The sequence below is a fragment of the Pseudonaja textilis genome, chromosome Z, assembly GCF_049901715.1.
Source record: "Pseudonaja textilis isolate UNSWEBS1 chromosome Z, rPseTex1.2, whole genome shotgun sequence".
Classification (NCBI taxonomy): Eukaryota; Metazoa; Chordata; class Lepidosauria; order Squamata; family Elapidae; genus Pseudonaja; species Pseudonaja textilis.
Genome location: NC_142008.1, coordinates 62,007,511 through 62,030,709, shown reverse-complemented (window position 1 = coordinate 62,030,709; position 23,199 = coordinate 62,007,511). Strand labels below are relative to the sequence as shown.

Below are 23,199 nucleotides of genomic sequence, written 5' to 3'. Positions count from 1 at the left end.
TCTGATCTTGATGAAAACAAATCACTGGGGCCTGATGGATTACATCCCAGAGTTTTAAAGGAGCTGGCAGAGGTCATCTCAGAACCATTGCACTATATCTTTCAAAAATCCTGGAGCACCGGGGAACTACCAGAGGACTGGAAAAGAGGTGATGTGGTTCCCATCTTCAAAAAAGGGAAAAAAAACAGACCCAGGAAACTATAGATCAATCAACCTAACATCAATACCCAGGAAGATACTGGAAAAGATAATAAAAAACAGATCTGCCAACATCTAGAAACAAGTAAAGTAATAACTAGCAGTCAGCACGGGTTTGTTAAAAACAGATCATGCCAAACTAATCTTATTTCATTCTTCAACACAGTGACTAAATTAGTAGACCAGCAAAATACTGTGGACATAATATATTTAGATTTCAGCAAGGCATTTGACAAAATAGACCACAACCTACTTCTTAGTAAGCTAGAAGAAAGTGGACTAGATAGCACCACCACTAGATGGACTCACAACTGGCTGGCAAACCGTACTCAACGAGTAGTCCTTAATGGGCCTAAGTCTACATGGAGGGAAGAAAGCAGTGGGGGGCAACAAGGTTCCATCTTAGGCCCAGTACTCTTCAATATCTTCATTAACGACTTAGATGAGGGAATAGAAGGGGAACTTACCAAATTTGAAGATGATACTAAGCTGGCAGGAATAGCTAACACCTTAGAAGATAGGCTCAAGATCCAGATGGATCTTGACAGACTGGAACACTGGGCTGTATCTAACAAAATGAAATTCAATTTAGAGAAAAGTAAAGTCCTACACTTAGGCAAGAAAAACTGAAAGTACACATATAGACTGGGAAACTCAATAGCAGTAACTGTGAGAGGGATCGTGGAGTCTTAGTGGACAACCAGCTAAATATGAGCCAGCAGTGTGCAGCAGCAGCCAAAAAAGCTACTGCAATCCTAAACTGTATTACCAGAGGGATACAATCAAGAACAAGGGAAGTACTAATACCAATCTATAAAGCCTTAGTAAGACCACACCTAGATTACTGCATCCAGTTTTGGTCACCACATTATAAAAAAGATGTTGAGCCGCTAGAAAAAGTACAGAGAAGAGCAACCAGGATGATTAGGGGACTGGAGGCTAAAACATACAATGAACAGTTGCAGGAACTGGGCTTGGCTAGTCTAGTAAAGAGAAGGACCAGGGGAGACATGATAGAAGTGTTCCAATATTTGAGGGGCTGCCACAGAGAGGAAGAAGGGGTCAAGCTATTTTCTAAAGCACCTGTGGCCAGACAAGGAATAATGGATGGAAACTGAACAAGGAGATATTTAACCTGGAAATAAGGAGAAACTTTCTGACAGTGAGAACGATCAACCAATGGAACAGCTTGCCCTCGGAAGTTGTGGGAGCGCCATCACTTGAGACTTTCAAGAAAAGATTGGACTGCCATTTGTCAGAAATGGTGTAGGGTCTCCCGCTTGGGCAGGGGGTTGGACTAGATGACCTACAAGGTCCCTTCCAACTCTGATTATCTGTTATCTGTTAAATCTGTTAAAATATAAGCACCCGGGAAAGAAACAGGATAAGGATATAATATATAATCCCTTATCTACTGAAGATATATTTTCTTGTACTGAAATAGAAGAGATAAATGCAATGGGACAAGTGTTATACCTAGATGGTAGTTTATATTTTTTTGGCTTATATGCTTATGTATTTGTATGTGCAATAGGGGGACCCTATGCAATATGCTATATGACAACAGGTATGGAAGTAGTGAACTCCAAGAACATACACATGTAAATTGAGTTATGATATGATGAATGAGGGTCTTTCTAATGGTGGTAGATTTTTTTAGGATACACAGGAGAGACACATGTACACAAAAATGTACACAAAAATAAGGCAAAATCTAAATCTGGGGTAACAGGAACAATTATAATATATCCACTTCAACCAATACAATGGCTCATGAGTATAGGGGAAAATTATCTACATTTGAGGTATATTCTGCAGATTGTAATGATATATATTATCTAAAGTAGGGGCAGGGTGTTTAGGATTATTTTCCTAGGGAAATTATAAGGTGCCATATTAAAGGCTATAAATACAATATCATCAGCTATAGATGTTATGGCTGATGAGATGGGTGAAAAGGGAAATCTGATATGGATTAACCTCTTGTTTATCAAATTTTACCGAGTTGGAAGACTTATTCATTTGTATTATTATTGGTATAATCGGCTTCTTTTCTTGTATTTGTATTCAGTGTATGCCTATATGTTATTATGTTAAATATTGTTGTAACATAACCAAAAAAAAAAAAAAAAAGGAGATGGTTAAGCCAACAGGAAATGGTAATTCACAGGTATAAACAGGTGAAATAGAAAAGGGGATTGTGATATGTAAAATTATACCTGTGAAAATATAAAGCAATGATAACACCATTTTTAACCTCTGTGTTAACCTAAGATAATTTACTGGAATATTATGTAAGAATTCTCTATTGTTTTGTATAAAGGTTATATATTTTGTGGGTCACGTTGTCTAGTGTCATAGTAATGATGGAGATTATTGGAAATGGAAATGGGTAAACAGGACAAGGAAACAGATGGTATGCTACAATAGGATGTTGCGTTGGGAGATACGTAGCTGGATAGACTGTATATTTGAAACAATATAAACCCCAGTCCTCCTCAGAAACATGTCTTCTGTAGCTCCGCTCATGAGCACAGAATTCCCTTTTTCAAAAGCTCCATAATAAAGCTATTTATTATTCATGTGTCTCCAGTTGTCTTGAATACCTGAATGGTTGATTTTTATCACACAATTTAAACCAAAATGTCAATGTCCCATTTTTGCTGCCTGCCTGAGACTGCAAAACTAGGAAGTGAATAGCAAGTCTTTGGCAAGATATTTAATTTTACTGCTGATTTCCTATGTACTTTGAACTTCACACAACATAAAACTCTGCTGTAAGTATAAACAAATGGAGCATCACATTAACCCACAAGCATTAACCACTGCCAAGGGATTGCCAAGCTCAAGAAATTGTAAATTACTACTTTTTTAAAAAAGAAAAGCACATTCCTGTCTCTATCCCTCCCTCCCTCTCCCCATGTGTGTGTGTGTGTGTGTGTGTGTGTGTGTATACATACACACATACACACACACATATATATATATGGGGCTGCACAACTGAGCATTGTAACAAAAGGAAGCAAAATTTATAAAAAATTGTTCCTTTTGAAATGGATGTTATGCTTAATCCCTGAATAACATTTTTTTAAAAATTTCATGTAGGCAAACATTTAACTTCTGATTTTCTTAAATGAAAGTATTTGGCTTTATAGAAATTAAAATCAGGACTGCTACATGAAATCTTTGTGTTCTTTTCATCTGCTTCTATTTCGCATTGACATTCAAAAGTTCAATATAATAGATAAAAAAACATATGCATGACCAAAATTTCCGCTGAATATCAGTGTTTTACAGGGTCCTTTGTGAACTTACTCAGAAGGAAGTCGCACTACACCCAACTAAATGTAATTGGGTTTATTCCCTGTTAAGTGTGCAAAACATTACAATCTAACAGTGCATTGTCTAATATACCTACTGGTTCTTAGAAGTAAGCTCTATTGAATTTATTGGAACTTAGCTTCCAAGCAAATGTGGATATAAGACTGCAGCAGCTATTGTGAATCTATCTCAAAAGAAAACATACAACATTGATACATAAATACATACATCCCCACCCCCACACTGTGTGTGGGTGTGGTTGTGTTTGTGTGTGGGTGTGGGTGTGTGTTGAGAGAGAAACAGAGAGAGAGAGAGAGAGAGAGAGAGAGAGAGAGAGAGAGAGAGAATGTATAAATATATGTATATATAAACATAAGCAGTATAAAAGCTTATGAAAAATATTTTTTTCAGACACAAGTCTTCACCTGAGGGTATACCACATATATGTTGGATTCATAAATTGATCTGCACTGCAGTTTAATTATCGAAGTTCATTTCTTCCAAGATGCATAAATTGCTTCAGTCACCTGACAAAGTCTGCAGTGATACTTTCCCTACTGTAAGATGATGAATCAATGGGGCCTCCGGAAAATCTGGAGAAGATTCCTTCTTCCATATATGGAAGATACAAGAACAGGACCAATAGGGAACAACTGTGTACCACATGGCCAGGATTTTAATGTTTCCTTACCCCCAATATAATTCATTGGATTTTCTGGACCCAGTCCCAACTATCTTCATTCTCTTGTCTATTCTTCTCAGCCTCAATGATTTCTTTGTATTTTCTGCGAAAGAAGCCCATCTGCAAATTTAAAAAAAAAAGTGAGGAGGAAAGAAACAACTTTCATGAATATTTGGATTCCTTTTTTGTATTTATAATATATACAGTATTTTCAGGTTGCTTCACCACTCTGTTAACAGAAAGGAACACATCAGAAAATAAGCAAGCTCAGATCAGGCTTCCCCAGTAAGAAGCATTCCAGAAGTGTGGGAAATTTCAAGATATGTATTCAAATACATATGAAGTGTAGTACTTCACGCAGAGATATGATTTGGAATTATATTGGGTGTGGAAGATTCATGGATCAAGTAATTACGAACATAAGAGAAAAAGACATGTTGGTTTCGAATAGTCCAAACAAACAAACATGCTTCTGAGAAAATAATAGAATGTGAAGTTTAAAACTCTCTTCTGTAGTTGATTCCCACCATTCAGATATAAAGAATTGTATGATCTTTGCTTTCCTTTAGCCTAAATTCACAGTACCCAGTTTGATAGCCTACCTTCTGATTCCTTTACAGTAATTATCATTATTCCTCTATTTACTGACAGTATTGTTCTCTGCTTTTTTACTTTCAAAGATCCAGATTGATAATGGAAAATAAAAGGGGCCTTTGTTGTTGAAACACAGATTTATCTACTTCCTACTCTATATCAGAAAGGCACCTATTTAGGAATTACAAGCACCAAAAATGTATAATACAGAGAAATAATGTTACAAAAGGGTATTCTATTTGTTTACAAGACATGATAGGAAAAAGAAGCACTGAAATAATTTGATGTAGGAAATTCCTGTGTTGAAATATAGTAATACATTTTTCCCTTTTGCAACCTTCCCTACTTATTATTCTTCACATCCTGCTCCATGTAAAATTCTAGTGATATTTGTTAGAACTACCTGTTTTTTTATAGGAAAAAAATAAAGGTTCTTGGGGACACTAGGGCTACTATGTATATTTTCTCAGGTCACAGTAGTTATTTTTAGAGAGGCTTCAGGAGAAGGGCTTATACCTCTCCATAAGACTAACATTTGATGACCTACCTTTATTTTGCACAAGAACACAAATTCCTTTCCTATCTAATAAGCAGAGATTCTCTAGGGGCCACCTGCTCTTGGCACTTCAGCAATATATTTGATGGCCACAGCCTGGAATTAAGTGCTGCTTAATGAAGTAGCAATGAGAAGGTTTTGCTGCTCATTAAGATTTTTTAATCACTTTTAACAATTACTTATACCAAGTTTCAGTTTAGGAAATATTCAAGCACAACTTTTTTTTGTTAAAGTTTATATTGAAAGTATCTCATGATATTCTGTAAGAAGTAAGTATTCAACACTCATATTAGCTATTTTGGTACATAAGAGGGGTACAGTTGCAAACTCAGCATAAATCCAGCAAATTTTACCTCCTATACAAACCCCTGAATAGCAAACAATCAAGAAACATTGTACTGTTTCAATGGAGATCATACCCATGATATCAGATAACATCTGCACACTTTCCGCTCTGTTTGAAAATGTGGGCCGCCTTTTTGACAGATCATTTATTATTAATTGGTGGCTTTACAATTCCCCTTCTCAAGTAAAGAAATTGGCTTCTGTAAACAGTTGCACCCTTCTTCCTTACTGGGATTTTTATGCCATTCCATAAACAAAAATAATTCCAATACAGAGATTTGGGTAACCATTTAAGAGTAATTGCTCAAATGTAGTAACATGCCCTTGAGATCATTAAGTCAATATTTTGTTCATTGTAATTAAACATTTATGTAACTCCTACTGTTTTAAGCATGTTTTCACCCTCCTGCAATGTTTGATGTTTTAGTGCACCTCCATCAGTCAGATGTTATTATTCTCTTTCCCAAGATGGAGTATATTTAAAACAGCTTTGATCCTGCTATGCTCCTCTTAAGTATAGATTTTTAATTGAAAATCTTTTATGGAATTGTAAGTCCTACAACAATTTAGAATTTTGGGATATTTCTGATTAAATGCAATGCTGGCAAGCAAGAAAAAATATTGTTTATACAATGAACTAGCACCATGATGGCAAACCTATGGCACGCATGCCAGAGATGGTATGCAGATCACACTCTGTAGGTATGCGAGCTGTCTCCCCAGCTCACCTCCACCATGCATACATGTGCACCTCCCGCCAGCCAGCTGGTCTTCAGGTCTCTGCCACGCATGCATGGGGACATGTTCACATTGCATTTTGGGGATTTGCATGCATCCATGCATGCACATTTGTATGCACACACTTTGGGCACTCAATGCCGGAAAAGTTAGCTATCACTGAACTAACACATAGCACTGATGGGCTGCATGTCCAGCATTATCTTTCAATCAGCCTCATTAATTATTCTGTATACCATTAAGAAAGTTTGCTTATCTCACCTCTATATCAATAACTCCCCATTCTAATTGACATTGTGATAAAATTATGATAGAATAATTTTTCAACTTAGAAACAATTCACATGCTTTTCTTCCAGTTGCTCGTCATCAGAGTTGGAGCGGAATCCACAATCGTTCGTGATTTCGCTCCAAGCTCACTTGTTGGAGAGTCCTTATTGGAAATGGAACCACCCTGGAGGAGTGGTGAAGAAAGGGGGAATCACTTGGAGGGTAGAAGGGAACTGCAATTACCCTCCCTGACAAAAAAAAAAACCCTCCCGAAGACAAGTTGCAGCGGTGGTCTAAAATGGCCACCACAAAGATGGGAAGCAGTCTGGAAAACTAAGACTGTGATGGAGTGGTGAGGTAGTGCGTGGAGTGTGAACCAGGAGAAATACATGGACTTTAAGGTGACCTGGGATTAAGAAATAAATAACAATTTTGGAGGAAAGTGTGTAGTGGCAGCAACTAGAGAGAGTGAGAAAGAAATTGGAACTTATAAAATTGGCTTGAACTATTACAACAAAGTAACTTAGAGGAGAAAATTCAGAGAAAAATATTTGAACACAAAAGGCTTGGAAATTAAATTGGATAACCATTGGACTTTTGGCACTAAATAGGCATAAATAAATGCTGGAATTGAATGTGTTGAAAAGAAATAATAGCTAATAATTGAAATTAGTGAACTTAATAAAAGTTTTATAATTAGAAAAGAAACAAAAAGTTAAAGAAAGAGTGGATTCTGGAAAAAGAATCAAGAGCGCCACCTGATGGTACAAGAAAAGTTTCAGTGATTCTTTGAAAAGTGGTCTTTCTAATTAATTGGATTTTGGAATTTAAAAGAAAATAAGAGAAACTTCATCATAATAAAATAAAAACCCTGAAAAGTGGTACTAGAATACTACAAGGAGAAAGATGAGAGGTGGTATTCAGCAGGTTCTGACCAGTTCTGGAGAACCAGTAGTGGAAATTTTGAGTAGTTCGGAAAACCGGTAAATACCACCTCTGACTGGAGATTTTACAATATCTTTCCCCTGCCATACCCACCAAACCATGCCCACAGAACTGGTAGTAAAAAAAACCCTGAATTCTACCACTGGGAAAGATACTTGAAAATATTACCTTGGAATCACTCGGTGATTTTGGGAAATAGTTGGAAAAGGACCTAACAGAAGACCTGGAAACAAAGACTTCTGGACATTGATTGTTGAAAATAAATATAAAAGATGCTGGTTGAAACAATATACTGGATTTTTGGATCAGATATATTTACTAAGGAAGAAAAAAAAGGAGCAGACACAATGGGGGAATTACTTGTTGAGATAAGATTAGATTTACAAGATATGAAGGAAATGATGAAAGTGAGTATGGAAATGTGTAGCAATATATTACAGAAATTAGAAATGGTGATTCAGCTTGAAGAAGAACAAAGGGAACCAGAGGAGGAGGAGTTAAACAAAGAGGAAACCAGCTTTGGAGATCAAGCAGAGCAACAATTACTTAAGGGGGGAGAATTAAAAATTTGTGGTTTGATGTGACTATAAAAGGGGGAATGGTTCAGAAAATGAAACAAAGGAAAGAAAAAAAGCAGAAGAGGGAAGTGCAAAAGAAAGATCGAGAGTAGGAGGGGAATAAAATAAATAATTGGAATGAGAAATGGAGGGGAATAATAATGGGGAAAAAGGGAATTAAGAGAAAGGACCAGAAAATAAAGAGAAACAGGAAGCAAACAAGAATGAAAAAAAATTACATTGTTAGGAGAGTGAGAGATAATGGGTAAAAAAAGGAGAGGGAAGGAGATTCCACAGGGTAATGGGTTATGATATATAAGAATAAGTATTAAAAATAGTTAAGACTGGAACTGATATTGTTTTTTCTTTCTCTCTTTTTTCTTTTTTCTTAAAGCTATATTAGATATGGAATTTAATGAAATAAATATGAAAATGGGAATTTATAATAAGAATTGAAGAGACATCAGGTAAAACAAAGGGTGGAGAATTATGTTTATATATCAATAACAGCTGGTCTCAGGATATAACTATAATATATAAATTCTGTGATGAAAACTTTACATATCTTTACATATCAACTGCAAGCCATTTTATTCTCCACATGAGTTCTCTTCATTTCTCCTAATAGCTGTATAGCTCCACAAGCCTGTGTAAACAAGGCATTATGAACTCTTGCTGATCAAATTATGGAGGCTGAAGCCAGACACTCAGATTCCCTTCCCATCATTTTAGGGGATTTCAATTAAGCAAATTTAAGGAAAGAGCTCTCAAAATATTTCCAGCATGTAAATTATCCCACCAGAGGCATAAATACTCTAGACCACTGCTACACAACAGTAAAAGATGCTTATAAGTCTTTACCATGAGCAGCTGTGGGATACTCTGACCACTGCATGATTCACCTTGTACCTGCCTACAGACAAAGACTTAAAACCATTAAACCAACAATTAAATCAGTGAGGATTTGGTCTGATGAAGCAAAGCTGAAGCTCCAGGCTTGCTTTGATTGCACTGATTGAAATGTTTTTGAAGATACCTCTGCAGACCTAGATGAGCTCACAGATGCTGTAACATCATATGTCAGCTTCTGCGAAGACTTATGTGTATCAACAAGGAACCTGCAAATATATAGTAACAATAAACCTTGGTTCACAGCTAAACTTAAGCAGTTACCTCATTCCAAAGAGGAAGCCTACATAAAAGGTGACAGAATGCTATACAATCAGGCCAGAAACATATTAACAAGAAAAATCAGAGCAGCAAAAAGAAGCTACTCTGAAAAGTTAAGGAATCAGTTCTCAACAAATGAACCAGCAAACTTGTGGAAAACTCTTAAAAACATCACTGGCTACAGCAAACCTCCTCCCCAGGCAGAAGGAAATCAACAACTAGCAGATGACCTGAATGTGTTTTACTGCAGGTTTGAAAGGAAACTACAGCCACCTATCTCCACAACCCCCATCCCAAACACACCAACAACAGTCAAGCCTCCTACAACTGGACCCAACCCATTGGGTTCACAACCTCTGGTGATCACAGAAAAAGAAGTGCAAGATCTATTTCGCAGATAAAAGCCAGGAAAAGCACCAGGCCCAGGGAAGATAACTCCTTCTTGCTTAAAAGTCTGTACTGACCAATTGGCCCCCTGAACCTTCAATAGATCACTAGAGATGTGCTATGTTCCTTCCTGCTTCAAATGCTCTACCATCATCCCAATGGCAAAGAAGCCCTCCATCAAGGAACTGAATGACTACAGACTAGTTGCTCTAACTTCTCTAGTTATGTAAATCTTTGAAAGGCTTGTGCTGTCCCACCTGAAAACCATCATGGATCTTCTGTTACATCCCATGCAGTTTGCATACTGAGCAAATAAATCAACAGATGATGCTATTAACATGGCTCTGCATTACATCCTACAACACCTTGAATCTCCGAATACCTATGCAATGGTCCTCTTTGTAGACTTCAGATCAGCGTTCAATACCATCATTCCAGACATTCTTCTAAATTAAACCAACTAGCAGTACGTGAATACTCTTGTAAGCTTCCTAACAGACAGGAAGCAGCAGGTGAAGCTAGGCAGAATCACATCTGATACCTGTACAATTAGCAGAAGCCCCCCAAGGCTGTGTGCTTTCTCCACTTCTCTTCTCCTCTATACCAATGACTGCATCTCAGACAATCCATCTGTTAAATACTGAAGTTTGCTGATGACAAAACAGTGATTGGTCTCATTGGAGACAACAATGAATCCACATACAAAAAGGAGGTTGTACAACATGCCTCATGGTGTAACCAGAACAATCTGGAACTGAACACACTCAAAACCGCAGAAATGAAAAGAAAAAATGATAAAGAAACATAGAGACTTGAAACCAGAGATTTTTTTATTGGGAATTTTACCGGATACATACAGTAAAGACTTAAAATATTTGATTGTAAACGTATTAACAGCGGCTAGGATTGTATTTGCTAAAAATTGGAAAAATGAGAAAATACCATTACAGGAGGAAATTATTAAGAAAATATTGGAATGTGCTGAAATGAGTAGATTGACATTTGAAATTAGAGAACAAGAGGATAAACAATTTTATAAAATTTGGGACCTTTTCTATCAATGGTTAGATAATAAAATACAATAATAGACTATCTAGAATTTTAGAAAATAATGAATATATAAAGATGTATTTCTTTTTTTGTTATCATATCTATAAGATGTTTTTAGGATAGATTTGGGAGGATTATATAAATTGTTATAAAATAAACTAAGTAAATTATAATTATCTCACAAAGTATGAATGAATAAAATTATAGTCAAATGATTGTTTAATAGTGATACTAGGATATTCAATTTTTGATTGATAATATGAGTTATTATGCAATGTAACAGTAATTGAGACTATGAAATGGATGCCCCCAAAATTTGTAAACCAACCGACACACTGCTTGTATATTTATGAAAGAAAGTTAGATGTTTTTATGTTTTGTTTGTTTTTGTTTGTCTTTAAAAACCAATAAAACTTTTTTAAAAAAAAACAACAACGCAGAAATGGTGGTAGACTTTAGGAGAAACGCTCCCATGCTACCACCTCTTACAATACTAAACAACTCAGTATCAACAGTAGAGACCTTCAAATTTCTAGGTTCTACTATATCACATGACCTAAAATGGACATTTAACATCAAAAATGTCATCAAAAAAGCACAACAAAGAATGTTCTTTCTGCGCCAACTCAGAAAGGAGCTGCTGATACAGTTTTACAGAGGAATTATTGAGTCTGTCATCTGCAGCTCTATAACTGTCTGGTTTGGTTCTGCAACCCAACAGGACAGACACAGACTTCAGAGGATAATTAGGACTGCAGAAAAAAACAATTACTACCAACCTATCTTTAATCGAGGACCTGTATACTGTATGAGTCAAAAAGAGAGCTGTGAAAATATTTACAGACCCCTCACATCCCGGACATAAACTGTTTCAACTTCTTCCCTCAAAATGACATTATAGAGCACTTCACACCAGAACAACTAGACACAAGAACAGTTTTTTCCTGAAAGCCATAACTCTGCTAAAGAAATAATTCCCTCAACACTGTTCAACTATTTACAAAGTCTGCACTACTATTACTGTTAATCTCATCACTCCTTATCACCCATCCCCTCCCACTTGTGACTGTATGACTGTAACTTTGTCGCTTGTATCCTTATGATTTATATTGACTGTTTCTTAGTATGATTTGATTGCTTATTGTACTCTAGGACTATCATTAAGTGTTCTAACTTATGATTCTTGACTCTTGATGAATGTATCTTTTCTTTTATGTATACTGAGAGTGTTTGCACCAAGACAATTTCCTTGTGTGTCCAATCATACTTGGCCAATAAAGAATTCATTCATTCATTCATTCAATTGATGATCAGCGATGTATAAAAATATGATAATCACTATGGAAAGATTAATATCAGTTTCTATAATTAATTGACTAGATTAATATTTTTGCAATGTATAGATGATTTACAAGGTGATTGACAAAATACTATGCGGAATCCAATTTAAAAGAAGTGTATATCTGATATGTAGTAGATAGGGAAATATTGTTATTAAAGTAGAATGAAGGTGGTAAGCTTGAATAAACAATTTTTAGAATTAATAGAATAAGGATTAATAAAATTGCAAATGTGACAGATAAAGGCAATAAGATAAGAATTTTAGATAATATGGTGAAATAAGATATGAACTGAGATTGGATAAAATAAGGCTAATGAATTTAATATTAATAAGTAATAATGTGATATGAAATTGAAATTGAATGAAATTGAATAAGTAAGATGAATAGGTAACCATGGTCATGTTTGCATTGCCATAGCCAAACCTCTAAGCATAATCTTTGAAAAATCTTTCAGGACCAGCTCCTTGCCAAAACTATGGTCACAAGCCACAGTCATCCCCATCTTCAAAAAGGGAGACTCCAGCCTAATTGAAAATTACAGACCAATCTCTTTATGCTACATTACCTGTAAAGTCATGGAATCAATTATTAACCAATCCATCATCCTCCACTTAGAAACAAACAACCTACTCTCTAATAAACAATTTGGTTTTAGGAAAAAACTATCATGTAATCTGCAACACTTACACTGCAAAAACATATGGACTACACAACTCGATCAGGGCAAAGCAATAGAGGCAATATACATAGAATTCTCTAAAGCCTTTGATTCAGTGGTACATGACAAACTACTCCTTAAACTAAAATCTTATCTCTGGACACCTGCATAACTGGATAGAAACATTCCTGTCAAACAGACAACAAATGGTCAAAATTGGGGGTCTCCTATCAAATTCTGTACCTGTCAACAGTGGTGTCACCCAAGGCAGTGTTCTAGGACCAACTCTTTTCATACTCTAGATAAATGACCTCTGTGATCATATCGAACAACTGAACTCTCTTTGCTGATGATGTAAAGCTATTCAACACCACAGACAATACTGCTACCCTTCAAAAAGGCCTTGACTATGTATCAGAATGATCAAACAAATGGCAACTTCAAATCTCAACAAATAAATGCTCTGTCCTACATATTGGCAAAAAAAATCAGAAAATAAAATACAGGCTGAATAGTCAAGACCTTGTTGATGATCCAAACTCTGTCAAAGATCTTGGAGTCTCAATGACCTAAGTGCTACAGCCCACTGTAACTACATAGCCAAAAAGGCGTTAAGAGTTGTTAACCTAATCTTACATAGCTTTTTCTCTGGTAATATTACACTAATAACTAGAGCATACAAAACATTTGCTAGACCAATACTCGAATACAGCTCATCAGTCTGGAACCCACATTATGTATCTGATATTAACACAGTTGAGAAATCCAGAATATTTCACAAGAAGAGTTCTCCACTCCTCTACTCGTTGTAGAATACCTAATGCCACCAGACTCGAAATTCTAGACCTAGAAAACCTAGAGCTATGCCGCCTTCGGTCCGATCTAAGTATAGTATATAAAATCATACATTGCAATGTCCTACTTGTCAATGAATACTTCAGCTTTAACAACACAAGAGCAAACAATAGATACAAACTCAAGGTTAATCGCGCCAAACTTGATTGCAGGAAATACGACTTCAGCAACAGAGTGGTCAATGTCTGGAATACTCTACCTGACTCTGTGGTTTTTTCCCCCAAACCCCAAAAACTTTAACCTTAGATGTCTACTATTGACCTCACCTGTTTCCTAAGATGTCTGTAGTGCACCAACGTGCCTGCCGTCCCTGTCCTATTGTTTCTTTTATATATTTTTTATTTTTCTTATATGTATTCATGTATTCATAACTATGTATATAATTATACCTATTATCTTGTAAGCAATTGACAAATTAAAATAAATAAAATAAATAAATAATAAATAAATTATAATTAAAAAAAAGAAACAGTTCACATGGTTTGCATAGCAGAGTGAATCTGATATACAACTACCTCAGAGCTGAGGTTTATAATATGTTTTATTTATAACATTAAACAAATAATAACCTCAATGCCTATGAGAAGCTTTAACTGGTACAAAATATTGCACAATGTCTTCCGAGAAATATATGCTGTTGGAAACCTACTGCATTAATATTCCAGTATCAGCACTGGTATATGACTATCTTGCATCAGAACATTTGGTGATATCCTGTAAGATCTTAGATGTGTGGGGCTTAGCATACTTAAAGGATTTATTCATCTACTAAACCACTGCATTTTAATATTCTCTGAGCTTAGTGTGATTCAAGAGTTCTCAAAACACCCTTTCCCAACCTTGATACCCGCCCAGTATTTGCTGTTCAGTAACTAATATTATTGTTGAAAATTCTGGGACATGAAATATATACAAGAAAATGACAACTAAGTTAGGGAAGCTGTTACAAAATAATAGAAAACATGTCTTATCTTTGGCATTCCTTTCCTATGGATATATTCAAAAGCCAAAACTCTATATCAGCCATGTTATTTCTAATTCCTCTGACTTTTGCTATATAGAAACAGAACAGAGTTTTGCCTGAAAATCTAGGAAGATGGACAAGACGTTTACAATCAAACATGACCATTTTGTAAACACCAGCTGAATACAACCTGATCTCAAGAAGAAGCAATTTAAAAGAATCTATTACCCCAAAAAAGGGTGAAAAAGCCACACGATTTAAAGAAGAGACATTTATAGAGGGGAATCAGATCCTTAGTTAGTAGGAGATCCCTTTTAGTAAGAGTCTTTATATCTGCAATGATATATCTTATCTTTTCAAGTAAATTTCCTGTTTTCCCAAGAGAAAGGTGAAAATAAAGGCAGGTACCTGGGAGGAAGCCTTTAACAGCGAGCAACTTTTTCATAGCTGAAATCAACATTTCATCTGTCAAATACTATAGCACTTGACATTGTGAGTGGAATGAAGTGAGAGGCTTCTGAAGATAATTTCCACTTATTGGTAAGATTGAAAGAATTAAAGGCAAAAATATAGGAACCCCACAATATATGCCAAAGGATGTGAATGAGTGAGTAAACAGTGCAAAGAACAAACAAAATGTAAGGGAGAAGCTCACAAAAATCTAAAATGAAACAAAACTAGAATACTCAGACACAAACCTCAGATAAGATGGATTGAATCACTTTAGGCCAGGGTTGTCAAACTCACATCATCACGGCGTCATCATGTGATGTATTGGAACATTTTTCCCTTTGCTAAACCAGGTGTGGGTGTGGCCAGCACATGGCGCATCCGACCCAGGGGCTGGGAGTTTGACAGCCCTGCTTTAGACTGAATCCAGACCAAAATTACTCAGGGGAGGGAGGGGCAGCCTTCCCTACTATTATGACTGTTACATGTGTTGAGTTACAGATTGTATCATCTCTAGCTAGCATGAAACTTCTGGCCAGAGATATGAATTTTAACTCCAACATTTCTAGAAGGCAACATCATAAGTAAATTTCAGCTACTGAATTATTTCCCTTTATTGCTTGAGTATCCATTGTCCCACTACTCCATCACATAATATTCACTCATTTAAACACTGGGTCCCAAATTTATTGTTTAAAGAGAAGAAGTCCATGGACAGTTTGATCTCCTTAATAAATCAATGAGCATAGCAGATATAACTGTTGTTGCACCATCATCTTTCAAAGGAATTTAATAAATACAGCAGGACACAAGTGCTATAATGACTTGCATCCATCCCTGAAATATGCACATATTTGATTTATCTTTTTTTTAATGGCTTACTGAGCTTTAAAGATATCTATTCTTCATACAAATCACATATTTTGAACATTTGCAGTTAAGATCAAAATTACAAAAATGAATTTTAATTTCCTCCAGGGCCAAACAAACAAGAACAAATTATTTCCTACTGTTCTTTTAATAAAAACTGCTGGCTTGCAAAACATCTGCTTCAGAAATTATCACTAAAAGTTTGCTACAACAATTTCTAGCATTTCTAGCATTTCACCTTTTAGCATTTGGATAAGGGGTTGTTCTTCCCATAAGCAATAAAAAAAAGTTGGAAAAGTTAATCAATATTAATGAAACAAGAAATTCAGAATCTACAGATGATCCTGCTAATGAGTTTGGAAATAGAGTTCCTGTAATAAGCTAAGAAGTTCAGTAAAATCAAGACAAAATATAAGCAGATCAGCAAAGGGGAAGGGGGAGTTTTCAGCTTGATACATGAAATCTGTCTTGGCTTTGGTTCCAATGCAAATAAAAGTTTACATTATTCATATTCAACTATGATTCATTCTTCTAACTTCTTTGTAAGCTTGAATGTCTTCTCCTTTATCTTCTGATATGTGAATTTGCTTCTCTTTTTGTAAATTGCAGTTAACAATGGTTTGCCTGAAGATAAGCCTGACTAAATAATGTGCTCTAGTATTTAAACTACTGGAGTATGGAGTATTTAAATTATTCAATACATCAATAAAATACCTACAACACAATGAGTATTTTAGAGTATATTATATGAAATCTAGGATTTTAATCAGTTTGTTAAACAAGCCATGGTAACTTGATTAGAACATTATGCCAATCTACACTGGGTAGGCTTATATCATCTTAAATAAAATGTAGAATAGTGTCAGATCCCTATATCTGCCATTCTTCTATGGAAGAAAGGGAGGTTAGATTTGATACATTTAATTATTTTCCTCTCTATGTATCCTAAACATTCTATTTCTTACATTGTCTGTTGTGTAACCTGTTACATGATTTATAACCATTGCCTGGCACCCCAAATGCCTGGAAAATTCTCACTTCTTGGGGAGATGCAAGAGGAGAAGGGGCCATGTAGATTGCAGTGCTGGAAGGTACCTCTGGGAGCATCCTTATCTGCTTTGTCAGAAATGCTGGTATAATAACATCTGATTGGTGGAATCCACATCGGGCTGTTGGGAGTGGTCTCTAATTCCCTTTATCCTAGTAGCATGCCCTGAGGGATCTCAGATCCTGCTTTCAATTTTGACTTGCTTTTACCTCCCTTCAATAAAAAGATTCCTTTTTAAATACAAAGTTTTCAAGAGTCTATACTTATTTTTTAAAGAGCGGAGAGGCTGGTTCTTACAAATAAAATTTATGGTGAACAAGGCCAATAGATAGGAATGAATTAGATGGTGGGATTAATAAAAAATGGAAGTAGACTTTTAAAATTCTTTGTGGTTACAGTCAAGATAATTCTCATGTCTTGGGGAAATGCAAGGGGAGAAGGGGCCATGTAGACTGCAGCATCAGAAGGTAGCTCTGGCAACTTTCCTTATCTGCTTTGTCAGAAACACTGGTATAATAACATCTTCACACCTGCTGATTGGTGGAATGCACATTGGACTGTTGGGAGAGGTCTCTAATTCCCTTTATCCTAGTAGCATGCCCTGAGGGATCTCAGATCCTACTTTGAATTTTGACTTGCTTTTGTCTTCCTTCAATAAAAAAGATTCCTTTTCAAATACAAAGTTTTCAAGAGTCTATACTTATTTTTTGAAGAGCAGAGGCTGGTCCTTACAAATAGAATTTATGGTGAACAAGGCCAATAGATAGAAATGAATTAGATGGTGGGATTAATAAAAAATGGAAGTAGACTTTTAAAATTCTGTGAGATTAGTCAGGAAATATGAAACCTAGTAAGTTTGTCATAATAACAATCTTTATAATAATTGCAAGTACTGTTTACACATATTGTTTCCCAATCAGATTCTGCTTGCAAATGCAAGCAATTTCTCAATAATAGCCAGAATATGACTGCTTATATGATACAGTAGTGGCCCCCAACTTTTCCAGCTCTGCAAACTGGAAGCAGCACTGGTGGTGATGGAGGGAGAGGAGAGGAAATGTCCCTGGTTGATCCAGGAGAAGCCCTTTTTTTCCGGCGGCAGAAAGGCGGCCATTGAAGCCACTGAAGCTGGGACAGCTCCGGAAGGAAGAGGAAAGTGGAAAGTGAAAGTGTGTCGATCTGGTAAGACAGAAGAGGGAAAGCGGCGAGATTAAACCTGCAGTAAAGATTAGTGTAATATTTTTTACTGCTGGACTTTTCTACAAACGCCTTAACATTTTAAAATTGACTGGTCTTTTTCTTGAATTTTACATCCAATGATTCCTTTACTCTTTTTTGTTGTTCAGAACTTTTTTCTTTTTTCTAGTGCTTATGCACAAATACAGATATGATAAAGATCTCAAAACAGAAGGTTTTTATGATAAATTGACCGCCTTAGATAAAATTTTAACAAGTACTGATGAAAAGGTGATTAAGAAATTATATGGATATTTATTAGAGGTTAAATTAGAAGAAGAACAATTTAAAGAAACAATGATTGCATGGGGGGGAAATTTTGAATACGGATTGACCTAGAGAGATGGTAAAAACTATGGTCTAAAAATTATAAAATGACAATGTCAACTGCATATAAAGAAAATTTGTATAGGATGTTTTACAGGTGGTATTTTCCCCCCAATGAGAATAGCAAGAATGTTTAAGAATAAATCCAAAAAAGGTTGGAAATGTCATGAGATACCTGGTTCATTTTACCATATGTGGTGGACATGCGCGGAGGCAAAAAAATATTGGACTACAATCCAAACATGGTTGGAAAAAATGACAAAAAGTCATATTGATTTTAAACCAGAAATATTTTTATTGGGTATTGTATCAGAGATATACAGTAGAGAAATGATATATTTGATTGTGAATATACTAACAGCAGCTAGAATTGTATTTGCAAAGAATTGGAAAAATGAGAAAATACCAACAGAGGAGGAAATTATTAAGAAAATAGTGGAATGTGCTGAAATGAGTAGATTGACATTTGAAATTAGAGAAAAAGAAGAAAAACAATATTATAAGATATGGTATTTATTTTATCAATGGTTAGAAAAAAAAGTGTGGAAATTACATATTTTATAGCTAACTTTATAATATAAAAATAATAGAATTTAAGAGAAAATGATATAAGAAGGTATTTTTTATTAGATGAAGTGGCAATAGACGTTACATTACATATTGGTTTAAAATGTTGAATATCCTATATGAAGTGGTGGAACAAATAGTTATTGTTAAATGAAGGAACCATAATGATAATAATACTTATATATATACATAAAATGGAAAATATGAGAATTTATGGGACTTGTGAAGGGGGACTATGGACACGTAGCATAAAAGAATTGCAACCAGTCGACACACTGTATGTAATTGAAAGATGGTTTTATGTTTTCATGTATTGTTTTGTCTGTGTTTGTTTAGAAAATAAAAAACAGATCTGGTCAACTGATTTTGTCGCTTTCTCAAAGAATGCAATAAGATTAGTCTGGCATGAACAATGTTGGCATTTGGTTATTACTTTCTTTGCTTCTAGGTATTCGCAGATTCATTGCTTGATTATCTTTTCCAGAATCTTCCCTGATATTAAGGTCAGGCTGATAGGTCTGGACTGATTCCTCGATTTATTTTTTTCCCTTTTTTAAAGATGGGAACTACATCAGCTCTTTTTCAGTCCTCTGGCAGTTCCCCAGTGCTCTAGGATCTTTGAAAGATATATCTCAGTGGTTCTGAGATCTCATCTGCCAGTTCCTTTAAAAACTTGGGATCAGGGGTGGGATTCAAATTTCTTAACAACCAGTTCTGTGGGCGTGGCTTGGTGGCCATGTGATTGGGTGGGCATGGCTTGCTGACTGAGTGTGGCTTGGTAGTCATGTGACTGTGGTGGACGTGGCTAGGTGGCCATGTGACTGGAAAAACAAATATAAGTGGTCCTCTCTTAATGGTCAGTTGCTTAGCAAGTGTTCTAATTTACGATTGACCTCCCCAGAGCTACTTGACCTGTTTTGGTGTTTTGACAGCAATGCACACACACACACACACACATGCACAGGCACACACACTTATGACCAGTTACAACATCCCACACAGTCTTGTGACTGAGGTTTTCTATGTTATTTGCCAGTTTCCAACCATTCCTTCTGGTTTCTGGTTAAAAATGCCCATTGGGGAAAATGGACTTGTTTAAGTATTTGCTTAATGACCACATGGTTCATTTATGACCATGGTGTTTGCCTAATCCAGGGGTCTGCAAACTTAAACACTCAAAGAGCCATTTTTCTATTTTCTTTTAAACAGGTATCTCTTGGTGTGTGTCTCTTTCTCATCTCTCTTTCTCTCTCTCTCTGTTTCTCATCTCTTTCTCTCATCTATAACTGCTAAGATTGGAAACTGTTTTTAACAATCCTATTTCTTTGCAATGTTTTCACATACATTTTTGTGTATGTATCCAATACTTTCTTCCTTTCCGCTATGTATTCAAAATGGGCAATGATTGTGTGTGTGTTTGTGTATGTAGCATGTGTATATGTGTATTATGTATGTGTATGAATATGTATATATATTTCACTATTAATGTGTGCCAGTGTACTTATAGTAAAAAATGACAATAAAAGTTATCTTATCCTATCTTCCTTCTTTCCTTCCAACCGCATTTCTCCCCATACCCTATTTTGTGTTGGTTTCCCAGCCAAGTACTTACCAGGTCTGATCCTGTTTAGCTTTCTAAAATCAGCCTACTGAAATAAATATCAAACTAAACTGCCCAATAATTTACCTACTTCACTATCTTGCATCTGATTTCAATATAAACAGCCAATTTGCAGTATTACTAAATTTTGTTAGACATCTGCTACATGGTATTTTCTCTTCCTCAATAATCTAGTCTTAGCTGGGAAAAACAGTCTGGAGTCACTGGCGAGAGCAGCTCAGTGCAGAGAAAAGTCGCGTGTCTCCCCATATTCCTTTCTCTGTGAGCAACCTCATCCCCTCCTCCTCATTTGTGAAGCACGCTAAGTTTAAAGGTACTGTGAGAGGTTGCCTGCTGAGAAAGGAATATGGGGAGATGCATGACTTTTCTCCATGCCAAGAGGGCTGCGCTCTCTCTCACTCTTGACTCCACTCTTGGTGCGGAGAAAAGTCAATGGGAACAACAGTTGAGGTGGTCGGTCACCTGTTCCAGGGCTCATGCTCACCATACCTGCAAGGGGGGGATACAGCAGCAGCAAGGCGGCAGTGGTGATGGCAGTAAGAAAGGCAATGGCAATTCGGCTGGCAGCGGGGCTTCCGGGACCAGCTCCCCCCATCCATCCATGTGGCTACAGAGGTGGTGCATTGGGGCATCCAGGCTCTGCACCCCACAGCTGCCATCAGCTGTCCCGGACTCGATCAAGGGGCGACTTGCTGACACGAACCTTTCCACATGTTCCTTCCTGCTGCTCTTGCAGGGAGAGAGTTTCCCGGCACAGTGAAAGTCTCCCTCCCATTGGAAGCAGCTCCCATGCAGCAGAGAAGCAGCCAGGTTGAATCCTGCTTCTCTCTGCTGCTTGGGAGCAATTTCTGATGGGAGAGGGACTTGCAAGTATTTCACTGTGCTGGGAAACTCTCTTGCTCTCCCAGCTAGAGCAGCAGGTGAGAGAATCAGCCATTAACCTGGCTGGACCCTACACGAGCCTCTCCACATGTTCCACAGCGAAAGACAAGTGGGGGGAAAGGCAACTGGCAGTGGCAGCAAAGGCAAATGGGGGAAGGGGACCGGTGGCGGTAGCAAAAGGTAAGTGGGGGGAAGGTGACTGGCGGTTGCAGACAGGTGACTGGGGCTTGCAGAACCTCACTCACCCAGGGAGATCAGTTCAGGTAGGGCCACAGCGGAAGGCAGACAGCAATGGCTGGCCTGGCGGGCATGCAAAATCAGGCTTCAGGCAGCAATGTCACGCATGAGCACGATGTTGCGCATACATGATAAGGACTGACTGGGCAGGTAGCGGAGATGTAGGCAGAGAGGGGCAGGGCCAGCCAGAGGCCCAATTTATTGGTTCTTCAAACTATGGAGAATCATAACCAGTTCTACTGAACCGGTCCCAATTGGTAGAATCCCACCTCTGCTTGGGGTGTAATCCATCCAGTCCTGGGGATTTAAACTCGTCTAGTGTAGACAGGTCTTCACCATTTTCTTACCTATTTTAACTTGTGTTCCTATTCTGGTTTTTTTGTGGTGCTGTTTTTGATAGGTTGGACTGTTTTCCCTTTGTGCAAAGACAGATGCAAAAAAAATGAGTTTAAATAAGTCTGTTGCTTGTCATCTTCTTATCACTTTCTCCCAGTAATGGACCAATTGTTTCCTTTCTTGTTTTTAACATGTTGGAAGAAGCTTTCTTTAATTATTTTTTACTTTTATCACAAGCCTTTGTTCATTGTGAGCCTTAGCTTCCCTCACTTCATCTTTATAGGCTCGGGCTATTTGCTGATTTTCTGCCCTAGTTATTTGCCCCTTTTTCCACTTTTCATACTTGTCTTTTTGGTCTTTCAATTTGTCAGAAAGTTCTTTATGCAGCCATGCTAATTTCTTTTGAGAGCTGTTATTTTTCTTCTTCATTGGTATTGTGCCAGACTGGTATTTTATAATCTCACTTTTCAAAATTTCTGAAGCTTCTTGGGTTGTTTTCCCCTTGAGGATTCTCATCCATAGAATCCTTCCCAAGCTTTCCCTAAGTTTATTGAAATTAGCTCTCTTAAAGTCCAAGACTCTAGTTTGACTTTGTTCTACTACTTGTGCTTGCATAATGTTGAATTCCAATATTGCATAATCACTTGCCCCCAAGGTTCCTCTAGCTTCAACACCTTCTGTCATTTCTTCTTTGTTAGTGAGAGTTAGATCCAATATAGCTTATCCCCTTGTTCCCTTCTTTACTTTTTGGGAAACAAAGTTGTCTGCTAGGTTTGTTAGGAATCTGTTGGATCTTCCACTTGGTGTAGAGTTTGTCTCCCAGCTGATGTCAGGGTAGTTGAAATCTCCCATTATATTGTGATCTGCTTCCTACATACTTTAGTTAGCTGACTAGCAAAAAGTTCATCTATTCCTCTGTTTGGTTCAGTGGCCTATAATATAGACACAGAACATTTCTGTCCCCGCTTTAAATGTTTATCCAGAAAATTTGTG

At 36.8% G+C, this 23,199-nt stretch overlaps 1 protein-coding gene across 1 annotated transcript in view; it reads right to left on the bottom strand.

The window, feature by feature from the left end:
* Positions 1-3,151: 3,151 nt before the first annotated feature.
* The window catches only part of ITGA9 (integrin subunit alpha 9), a 496,160-nt gene continuing 476,112 nt past the window's right edge, over positions 3,152-23,199 (bottom strand). The window contains 1 exon segment of the mRNA XM_087917165.1: positions 3,152-4,321. Coding sequence (XP_087773291.1) covers positions 4,223-4,321 — 99 coding nt within the window. The 3' untranslated portion in view covers positions 3,152-4,222.